At 31.6% G+C, this 12,153-nt stretch overlaps 1 protein-coding gene across 1 annotated transcript; it reads left to right on the top strand.

Moving 5' to 3' along the window:
* The first annotated feature begins 433 nt into the window (after positions 1-433).
* Positions 434-8,380, top strand: LOC139511634 (uncharacterized). The gene is made up of 2 exons (XM_071298561.1): positions 434-1,981; positions 5,638-8,380. The coding sequence occupies exons 1-2, from the start codon at positions 576-578 to the stop codon at positions 8,156-8,158; spliced, it is 3,927 nt and encodes a 1,308-aa protein (XP_071154662.1). The 5' UTR covers positions 434-575; the 3' UTR covers positions 8,159-8,380.
* The last annotated feature ends 3,773 nt before the right edge of the window (positions 8,381-12,153 follow it).

Raw genomic sequence — 12,153 nt, 5'->3', positions numbered from 1 at the left:
AACCGGTATACAAGAATGTTCTGTCATACATTATAAATTTAATAATTTGAAAATTAAAAAAAAATATCAAGTGCAACACATGTTATTGTGACATATTGAAAATAATTCTGTTACAAAATCCTTTTTTAAAATCAATAACTGCATACTTTGTTATGTCTATCCAGGAAGTATGTAAAGAAAACTAAGATGTACATATTGATGACAACGATGATGGATTGGGAGAATTATACAAGTTCTCTAAGTGATCAACAGGTGAAATCGAACATGATTTTGTGTAATGGGTGGATACCCCTTTCAATTATATCATACACACGTCCTTGGATATTCATCTCATGTTGTTGATATTGAAATTCCTTTTAATTCAACATACTGAATATACTATCTAAGTTAAAGACATGGATACACGTACTATCTAAGTTAAAGATACGGATACACGTACTATCTAAGTTAAAGATACGGATACATGTACTAACTTAGTTAAAGACACGGATACACGTACTATCTAAGTTAAAGACACGGATACACGTACTATCTAAGTAAACGACATTGAAACACATACATTATAAGTTAAAGACATGAATAACCGTCTTTATCTTTTCAAAGGGAGAAATGGAAAATGGGGGACGCAAGATCGACGTAAATCACCTTCATGTGTACAGTCAAAACCAGAGGACGACTACCTAAGATATATAAATGAATGTAAACCATGCTGTGTTACTCTTACAGACGTCATGCAGTTTTCTGAGAGTGATTTGACGACTGGTAAAAGTAAGTTCTTACAAGCTGGAAAAAGATTTCAAGATAAAAGCGAAAACATATCAAAATCGGAATCAACCTATCCACAGGAGAAGAGTAACGTTATACATAAAAGGTTCACTTTGAAGAAAAGAATTAACACAAAATTTATTAGAACACTTACTAAAAATGAGTATTTGTACAAATTGACATCTTCTTACAACAGTTTAAAGTCAATTTTCTTGAAAAGACACAGCAGGATAAAAAGAAGAAAGGGTTTATCCTATGTTAAAGCTTATTCAATGAGTCGTAGGTTGTCTACAAGACCAGAATCGGAAGTGAGTAAAAGTAGTCCGGTTTTAACAGAAAAGAGAGTATTTGATCCACCTTATATAAAACATACAATGAACTTGGTCGACGAAAGCAGTCTTAATGCTGAAAATCAGTCGAATGAGTGTGATCTGGGATTTAAAGGAACAGCAAATCCGTTAACTACGAAAGATATAACTCACACGACATTTAATTCGTTACTGAAAGAAAATAGTGACATAACTGGGCATGAAATGTTTTGTGATTTGAATTGTGCTAATTTTTCATTGTCCGGAGAAGCTGACATAAATATGCAGCATAGTGAGCCACTGAATGAGTATAGCTTCAGCTGCGCAAATAAGAATTGTGCAACAAAAAACTCGCTTTCAAGAATACGGGATTTCGAAGCTTTAAAGAAATTAGGCGAATGCTACTGTTGTTGCTATTGCTACATTTCAAAGGATAGTCTTGTTTCTATAAATGAACACATAGAACAAACTCACAATCAAATCGTACTCTATACTTGCTTACTATGTAACCAAACAATTCATGGATACAGACAAGGACTAATTCCCCATTTTGAATTAGAACATCCAAACCAGATTATTCAATATAGACAGGTCTCACATTTCTATAATGTTAGAAGCGCCACCATTAAGCCTCAAGAGGAAAGGAATGAATATATTCAAAATGAAAATAGCCAACACGCTTGCAATAAGGTGAGCTTTTCTGATATTGATAAAGTCGTTAGCACGGAAGCAGACAGTACAGTTACAGAAGACGAAATACATCAGCGAAATAACTATAACTGTACTACAAATAAGCAGGATGAACTCATTCCGACCGGAAAGGAACAGACACAAGAAGGGATTGTAATTTCTGAAAATACCCTGGATAAAAATACCCCGAATGAGGAAATGCAGAAAGGAGATAAGTGGTAAGCTTGATTACGAAGTTCTATTTCTTTTTACTAGAAATTAAAGTAAATAGACCCATCTAGGTAAATGGAACGCTTTTACAAGTCTTCCCTTCCGTTCGTTACTAATGAAAACAATTTGTGTTTTTTTTTTTAATTCCAACCATGTGAACAGTTTCTGGGCAGTCAACTGTACACTGAATGTTTTATTTTTGTTCCGTTGATCAATAAAGAGTTTAATAATTTGTAATAAATATGCTTTAAAAATATTACTTAAGCCGGATCAAAACGTAATATGCTAAATAAAGTATGTGAAAAGTATAATATATATCAATAAAAAAATATCAGACGATGTTATATTTGAGACGAGGAAAACTGAGTTTCAGTTTCATTGTCAACTTATTACAGAAATTATTACCAGTAATATGAATTACGCGGTTTAAACCTGTCTTGACTAGTCTCGACTCAGTCTCAACCAGTCTCGACAAGTCTTGACCTTCAAATTTAGTTTTGACTCGTGTCAATCAGCCCATCTAACTAAATTAAATATTGATCTTACAAAATTTAAGCTTATTAGGTAGTTTGATTTATTGCTGTGAAATAAAAGAATTTAATTTTACAACATAGGTAAAAATAAAAATTTTATATAAATTCAAATAGGCATCTTTAATTTTTTTATAACTTTTTCAAATCAACTTGGTTCGTAATAAAACTTTTCAGCTATCTTTATGATATATTTCTCATGTACAAAAACCAAGGTTGTTTTGTATGTTGGTGTTTTGCTGTTAAATTTAATGACCTAGTTAAAAGGTAAAGATCGTAATATAATGTTCAGTTTTGACAAAATTCAGAGAGATTCCCTATAATTTAAATATTTAAATTTGACAGCAATAAACCAAATTACCAAATAACCTGTTTTTTTGTAAGAATAATATATAATAGAGATAGCTGTAGAATTGAATGAAAGTCCTAGTTGCTTTGAAATATAAATGTAATCTAAAGTGTTCTATCTGAATTTAGTCTGAACTGCAAATTCTAGCTTTTTTTACCTTTTAATTAACAATTTAATACTTTAATTTGTCAGCAATACTACAAATAACATAAGACTTGTGATTCAGTAAGATCAATATATTACTAAGAAACCTGTATAGTTTAAAGAAAATCTAAGTTGATTTGAAAAAATTATTAAAACAATTAAAGTGTACTATCTCTATTTTGTTCGAACTGCAAATCCTAGCTTTTTTTACCTAGATTAATTTAATTCTTAAATTTGACAGCAATGCACCAAACTGCATAACAACCTGGGATTCAGTAAGATTAATACATCACCAAGGTAGCTGTATAGTTTGAAGAAATTCCAAGTTGATTTGAAAAAAATATTAAACAAATTAAAGTGTACTATCTCTATTTTGTTCGAACTGCAAATTCTAGTTTTTTTTGGCTTAGATTAAATAATTTTTAAATTTGACAGCCATTCAACAAAAGACAAAATGACCTAAGATTCAGTAAGCTTAATATATATTTAAGATAGCTGCATGGTTTGACGAAAATCCAAGTTGATTTGAAAAAGTTATTAAAAAATTTAAAGTGTACTATCTCTATTTTGTCCGAACTGCACATTCTAGCTTTTTTGACCTAGATTAATTTAATTCTTAAATTTGACAGCTATACAACAAAAAACAAAATGACCTAAGCTGAACACATATCTAAGACAGCTGCATAGTTTGATGAAAATCCAAGTTGATTTAAAAAATTTATCAAAATAATTAAAGTGTACTATCTCTATTTTGTTCGAACTGCAAATTCTAGCTTTTTTTACCTAGATTAATTTAATTCTTTAATTTGTCAGCAATACTACAAATAACATAAGACTTGTGATTCAGTAAGATCAATATATTACTAAGAAACCTGTATAGTTTAAAGAAAATCTAAGTTGATTTGAAAAAAATATTAAAAAAATTAAAGTGTACTATCTCTATTTTGTTCGAACTGCAAATCCTAGCTTTTTTGACCTAGATTAATTTAATTCTTAAATTTGACAGCAATGCACCAAACTGCAAAACAACCTGGGATTCAGTAAGATTAATACATCACCAAGGTAGCTGTATAGTTTGAAGAAATTCCAAGTTGATTTGAAAAAAATATTAAAAAAATTAAAGTGTACTATCTCTATTTTGTTCGAACTGCAAATTCTAGTTTTTTTTTGGCTTAGATTAAATAATTTTTAAATTTGACAGCCATTCAACAAAAGACAAAATGACCTAAGATTCAGTAAGCTTAATATATATTTAAGATAGCTGCATGGTTTGACGAAAATCCAAGTTGATTTGAAAAAGTTATTAAAAAATTTAAAGTGTACTATCTCTATTTTGTTCGAACTGCACATTCTAGCTTTTTTGACCTAGATAAATTTAATTCTTAAATTTGACAGCAATACAACAAAAAACAAAATGACCTAAGCTGAACACAGATCTAAGACAGCTGCATAGTTTGATGATTATCCAAGTTGATTTGAAAAATTTATTAAAATAATTAAAGTGTACTATCTCTATTTTGTTCGAACTGCAAATTCTAGCTTTTTTTTACCTAGATTAATTTAATTCTTAAATTTTACAGCAATACAACAAAAAACTAAATGACATGGGATTCAATAAGTTTAATATATATCTAAGATAGCTGCATAGTTTGATGAAAATCCAAGTTGATTTGAAAAAGTTATAAAAAAATTAAAGATGCCTATCTGAATTTATATGATAATTTTTATTTTTTACTATATTGTAAAATTAAATTCTTTCATATCACAGCAATAAATCAAACTACCTAATAAGCTTGAATTTTTTAAGATCAATATTTAATTTATTTAGATGGGCTGATTTACACCAGTCAAAACTAAATTTGAAGGTCAAGACCAGTCGAGACTGGTTGAGACTTAGTCGAGACTAGTCAAGACAGGTCGCGACTAGTCAAGACCATTTCAGACTACACAAAGATCATCAAGTACAGAATCAGACTAATTAAGTAAAGTCGAGACCTAGTCGAGTACACTTAAGTACAGTCAAGTACAGTCGAGACAATGTCGAGACTAGTCGAGTAAAATGTGTGCTCGATTTTACTGGTCGAGCACAAAAACTGGTCAATTCAGACTCTGAGCAGTTTGTAGTGTTTGATAACATCAAATTGTTCTCTTTGTAGTTTATTGTTTTATTGATGTTTCAATCTCGTTTTTTATATTAATGATGTACCAGGAAAATATGTGATAGATTCATTACAAAATCGAATAAGATAAAATATATAAACGTTCAATTTAAAAAAAAATCTAAATGAAAATTCACTACATAACAACAAATGTAATGAAAAATTATCGACAGCAATACACCCGCCCAATTCACATTAAGTAGAAAATGAACAATACAACATGTAGATACTAGTACGTTATCACGAACTGACTCTTTCAGAGCAACTGAGTTCATCATTGTTTTGTTTTGATAGGGTACGTGCTGTCACCATTTAGTTTTCTAAGTGAAGCAATAACAACTCATTATAAATACCAGACTTATAATTTGTGTGATTTTTACTTAATAATTGGATTTTACTATTCAGATAATTTTTTAGTTCAATTATACAACCCCTATCTATCATGTACACAATAAATGATGTTCAATATTTAAATTTTGCAGGGACAACCCCATTCATAACCCACTGCATGAACTAACCAGTGAAGCGGAGTCCAGTAATGCGCTTGGCATACGAATAGTTGATGTTATGAGTCTTCATCCCGAAACCAACACTGATAACACGTTGTGGCAGGGAAGTGTTTATCAGAGCATAAAATCGAAGCAAGCCAACAAAAAAGTATCAAACAGTGTGCACAAAACAGACAGTTTAAAGAAAAGGAATGATACACAAATCATACATGACAGAAGTCAGTTTATTTCCAATAAATGTTCATCAAGTTCATGTACGTACAGTGCATGTAATGGTGACCCCCTTCTTTTGTCTCGCATGACTGACTTTCTACATATTACACAAATAGAAATCAAGCATTTGTTTGATTGTTCCCTGTGTCATAAAACAAGTCTCAATGCTACAAATCACTGGAATGAAGGTAACACAGGATTCAGAGAAACTGCAGAACCGTTAATGACGAAAGATGTACCCCACAAAACATTTTATTCTTTAATGAAGGCAAGTAAGAAGAGATTACGATTACTTGAGGTTCATGTGGGAGATATTCACATAAGTAACGACAAATACGCCAGCGAGACAGCGATATACATCTGCTCAAAATGCAAAGAGAATATGCCAGCATTATTTTTCATTGATGACCATTTGAACAGTAAACATAAAGATTTGTTTTTAAGCTTAAACTCAAAGATGGATGGGCTTAAGGAGTCAGAAACTGTAAGGAATGTGATAGATGATATGCATTTGTGTCTAGCTATTGATACAAATTTGTTTAATGCCGTTCAGAATACACTACAAGAAAAAATGACCCAAAATGAACTAAAGAAAGCATTAAATTATCATTTACCTAAATCAAATGAATCACGAGACGGAACAACGACCAAACAACTTATTGAAAAAAACAATGTTGTAGGATCAAGTCAGTTAAACGAAAAATGTATTAACTCTAAGAAAACTAGTGTTAACATCAGCTATATAAAAAACGTTGCAGAAGTTATTCAATCACCGATTGATAGTCAAAATCCATCATTATATCAAGTAAAACAATGTCATAAAAAGACAGATTCGGCTCTGGCAACTGCTTCTAAAACTATGCCGGTAACAGGCAAATCAGAATTCAACAGCCGTATATTGAAAACACAACAGTTAACTGCTGTCAGTTCTTCATGCAATATACATGCTGTAAACAATAAAACCAAAATACAGTTTCCAGACGATGACGTTATTATCGTTGAAGAAAGTTGTACGGATAATAAAAGCATCTGCAATTCAGTCAGAAAATCGCCACTGGTACCTTCACGCCAGCAAGAAGTTTTCGTCGGTCCAACGAATCTGCGTAAAAAATATTTTAATCATATTAATAATGATGTTATATATCAAGGTACTTCTGTTGACAACAAGAGATTGTATTCTGGATACACAGTTCAACCGATAAGGCCCGTCGTAAATCAGCAACATCCAGCTGCAACGAACAGTTACAAAACCGATAATGCAAAGTACCAATCAATGCAAAGTAAGGATGGCAACTATCATGCACAAACAAAGCAGTGTTCACAAAATCTGTATCCTGGAATAAAATACTCCGGAATAAGGCAGCATTATTACCGGAACGTGTTTCCCTTGGACACCAGAGTCGACGTAAAGAATGATCACAGACTGATGACAAAACTTGTGACTAACAACGAAAGCTATCATCAGGGTGTAAAACAGAACTCATTAATTCCTTTTCAAAACAATTACAATGAAAACGTCATTAATCAGAGATCAGAGAAATCAGCGCAAAGGACTAACATGCACACTCATTTACTAGGGCATCAGACTCAATTCCCTTTATCGAAAAGTCAATGCAATGTTTTTAATGCCAGAAATAGGGAAATTAATGATTGTTCGACTACCAAAACTGATGAAATTAAACACGGTTTTCCTTCATGTAACATGTTGAGAGATCAACACATATGCCACGGAAATGAGAGAGGAAATTATTTTCAATTACCAAGACGCACTTGCAGTGCAATTATCGATGAATTATATTCTAAGAACAATTCGAGACCAGCTATTCCTTATGGAAACTACCAGACATATCCTCCAAGAACACTATACCAACAGACGTATATAGATGGTCATATGTTCAGGAATCAGCGCTTTATTCGTAGATATCCATTAAATAATCCTTATCAGAATCAATTGAGAAGACAACGAGTGATATCTGGCCAAAAATATTGCCAGCCAAGTTCGCCGACGTTGGCATCTTTCGAAAACCAGACTTTATTACTTGATAATATGCATCGGCGTGGTATGTCTCATCAATTTGGAAATATCAAAGAACACAGGCAAAGCACTTCAAGTAACCTACGTGATTGTGATCAATTACAAAGTGGTTGTCTATCACATATGGAAATTCAAACATCTTCTCTTGAATATTCAGACGATACGTCACCTGAAAAGTATCAAATGTTTAAGTTATCACCAGTTGGCCAAAATCGACATTGTGAAAAAATGCCATATTTTTTGTAATTCGATTTTTAATATGGGAAATGACTGAATCACATTTTACATTACAGTTTCTTTGGTGGTTTAACCGTAGCTTACAGTATCTGCTGATTTGTTTTTCAAGATTTATGTTTTGCAAAAATTATACTAGGCATTGTAACATATTATTTAGCAAATCATATGGTTCAGATTATTGAAAATTAAAAACATAATCTACTTAATGTAAAATAAAATATCATTTCTAAGTTCATGGATGCATATTTCACGACATATTTGCGACTCATAATGATAACAAAATCATAGATTTGTTACAGATTTCCACAAACATGTGCTTCGTGCGAATACATCTCTTTTTTAATAAGTGTTAGTTTGGAAATGAATTGGAACATATATCAAGAACCTTTTGATTCGTACAACTGAAAGATTGAAATATTTGACAAAAAAAGAGGATAATTTTTTAAATCAACTTGGAATTAAAACTGCCGGTAATGAAAGTATAAAGGCATTTTCATAAGCACTGCAACTATGATTGAATATGGTATTATTTACAATTTTAAATTTCTTTATTACCTTTAACTTTACAGTTTATTGGAGTCTATATAAATTTCAAGTCAGACAAAAGTTAACAGACAGAGAATACTGATGTTATGATGTTGAAATTGATTTTGAATGCAAATAAAATGTACTTTCCCTTATAAAGTAAATAAACCAGACAAACTTGGCGTAGACAAGTTGTATTTCTTAATGTAATTCTCTCAAAGTTCCTTATATTTCGGACACATTAATATAACATGGTCATCGTCTTCGATACCCTGACGGGAAAATGTACATATATTACATATCAACACAATGTTTTGATAGATAATAAAATTGAGAATGGAAATGGGGAATGTGTCAAAGAGACAAATTCCCGACCATAGAACAGACAACATCAGAAGGTCACTAATAGGTCTTCAATGCAGCGAGAAACTCCCGCACCCGGACGCGTCCTTCAGCTGGCCCCTAAACAAATATCTATACAAGTACAGTGATAATGGACGCCATACTAAACTCCGAATTATACACAAGAAACTAAAATTAAAAATCATACAAGACTAACAAAGGCCAGAGGCTCCTAACTTGGAGCAGGCGCAAAAATGTCCAGAATTTTCCCTGTTACAAAGAAGGGATATACGTTGTCGAAAAAATATGTAAATGAAAGTTGTTTTGTTATAGATACGACGCTTATCACCGTTATCAATAACATTGTCTTGTTTTTTTCGTCATTTTTCAGTTTCAAATAGGACGTCACTTGGCGTAGAGGTTTAAACGTATTCGGATGTGTCTACTTTTGTGTTTCAAATGTCTGGTTATGTAAATGTATTTCAGTTGTTTCCTGTAATTAGTTAATACTTTAGCTTTATCATGTACATCTTTTGAATATTCATTTTATTAAATTTACTGTTTGCAAAAGTATAAATTACTCTAAATTATAGGGATTTTCTGGTAACTTAACGGAAAACCCTTAGCGTTTTTGGCACAACCTTTTTGATCTTTTGGTCCTCGATGCTGTTCAACTTTGTACTCGTTTCGGCTTTCAAACTTTTGTATCTGTGCGTCACACATAGGTCTTGTGTGGACAAAATACACTTCTGGCGTATTAAAATTTTGAACTTGTTGCCTTTTGTTGGCTGTTGTTCGTGTGATTCTTTGTCAATTGTGTTCTCCAATTTATTTATATTGTAGTCCTGTGTTGTCATTTTGATGTTATATTTCACATGGCCATAAAAGTGCGAGGTTTGGCATGCCACAAAACCAGGTTCAACCCACCATTTTTTCCTTTAAAAATGCCCTGTACCAAGTCAGGAATATGGTCATTGTTATATTATAGTTCGTTTCTGTGTGTATTACATTATTACGTTGTGTCGTTTGTTTTCTCTTATTTTTGAGTGTAAATTCACATTGCGATAAGACGTGTCACGGTACTTGTCTATCCCAAATTCATGTATTTGGTTTTGATGTTATATATATATGTTATATTTGTTATTCTCGTGTGATTTTGTCTATATGTGTTACATTTTAGTGTTATGTCGTTGTTCTCCTCTTATATTTAATGCGTTTCCCTCGGTTTTAGTTTGTTATCCCGATTTTGTTTTTTGTCCATGGATTTATGAGTTTTGAACAGCGGTATACTACTGTTGCCTTTTTTTGTATCGATACAAGTATTTTATTTCATTGTTAACTATTTTTTTGACTACACAGTATTTTTGTTGTAATGTTATTTTTAAGTTGCATTAAATTTTATATGATATCTCTTTGTATTCTAAATAAAAATAATAAGAATAAAGTTTAAATGTATTTACTAGTTTGAGCATATATATATATATTACGGATTACAAATGTGTCGAGGTTTGTGATTGGATAACAACACAGAGATGTCAGTATATATTACGGATTACAAATGTGTCGAGGTTTGTGATTGGATAACAACACAGAGATGTCAGTATATATTCAGGAAACTGCCGGGGTATATACGACGTTTTTATCCCCAATTGGAACCTCAAAAACGTCATCATAACACCGGTTACTATGTGACGTAGTCAAAAGCTATCAGACTATCAGAGGCTAACAGAGGGAAAATAATGACGTGCTTCAATCAATAATACATTTTTGATACAAAATCACGCAATTTACACTTTTAATACTCAGGGGATATAAACTCTAAGCCGGGAATGTCACAGTATATACCCTGTCTGAGACCTGAATAACATATAATATCTCAATTGATACGATTTTCCGGGGCCTGTTTTTCCTATTATGATTTCCTTTATAGAGGGCTGCTGCTCGCAAGGAAGCTATTAAACCATGAGTTCCAAATGGTTAAATTGAAATCATATCTTTGTAAATTTTACAGACGGCAACACCAGTTGGTTGACCGTTATGGAATATCCATTTAACAGATGATACTGGATCTGTTAATAATTTTGTAACTACAATCCTGTCCCCTTTTCATGAATGTGACCTACCGAATCAGACTTGTTACCGAGTTTGAACTAGCATGAGCAACACGACAGGTACCACATGTGGAGCAGAATCTGTTTACCCTTAAGCTTCAAGAGGACTGGTGATAATCCCAAGTTTTTGATGGGGTTCATGTTGTTTAGTCTTTAGTTTATGTTGTGTTTTATGTACTATTGTTTATCTATTTGTCTTTTCCTTTTTAGCAATGGGGTTGTCAATTTATTTCTATTTATGAGTTTGAATGTCCCTCTAATATCTTTCGCCTCTCTTTTACATATTGTAAACAGTAAGACATTCTCAATTAAAATTACGAATAAAAAAATTCTTTTAGCCACAGCTTGCATTCAAATTAAACAATATATCTCATGTGCATAACCATAAAGGACTATCGAACCTACCATACTAAATGCATTTGTTGTAAACAGAATAAATTTATTCATAATTTTATGCATTTCGTGATTTGCTTCACTAAACCAATAGAGTTTTTTTGGCTGGTCTTGATTTTAGGTTCCGTCTGTTGTTTACAGAATATAGTAACAGTTGATTGCATTATATTGATTTTACATTAAGAAAAATTTTCGACAAAATATTTGTCTATGGCAAACACTAAAAGGGGTTTATATTAATAATAATAATAATACTTTTATTCAGAAGCAATACAGCTTATAGAATATACAATTTTACAATATTTTTTTGAATGCATCAGTGAAATACAAATACAATAATTATACACAATACATGTATGGCGGAGAATGAAAATAAATTCATATGATAAATAACTAATACAACTACATATTACGAATTTTTTCAATATTAAACAAAAATTTACCTAAATTATTAAGTTCTTTCACATTGTGAACTGATAACAACTGTATAAGTTTAAAAGTGGATGGATATTGCCAATAATATTTCTTAATGTATAGTTTTCTTATATAGTGGCTAGTTGTATGGTGCAAAGCTAGATAAAGCTTTCACTTGTATGAAAACAGTTTATAGTTCCCGAATATTGATGAAATAGG

The sequence above is a fragment of the Mytilus edulis genome, chromosome 2 (assembly GCF_963676685.1).
Source record: "Mytilus edulis chromosome 2, xbMytEdul2.2, whole genome shotgun sequence".
Classification (NCBI taxonomy): Eukaryota; Metazoa; Mollusca; class Bivalvia; order Mytilida; family Mytilidae; genus Mytilus; species Mytilus edulis.
Note: the sequence above shows the minus strand (reverse complement) of the source record. Positions and strands in the feature narration are given on the sequence as shown.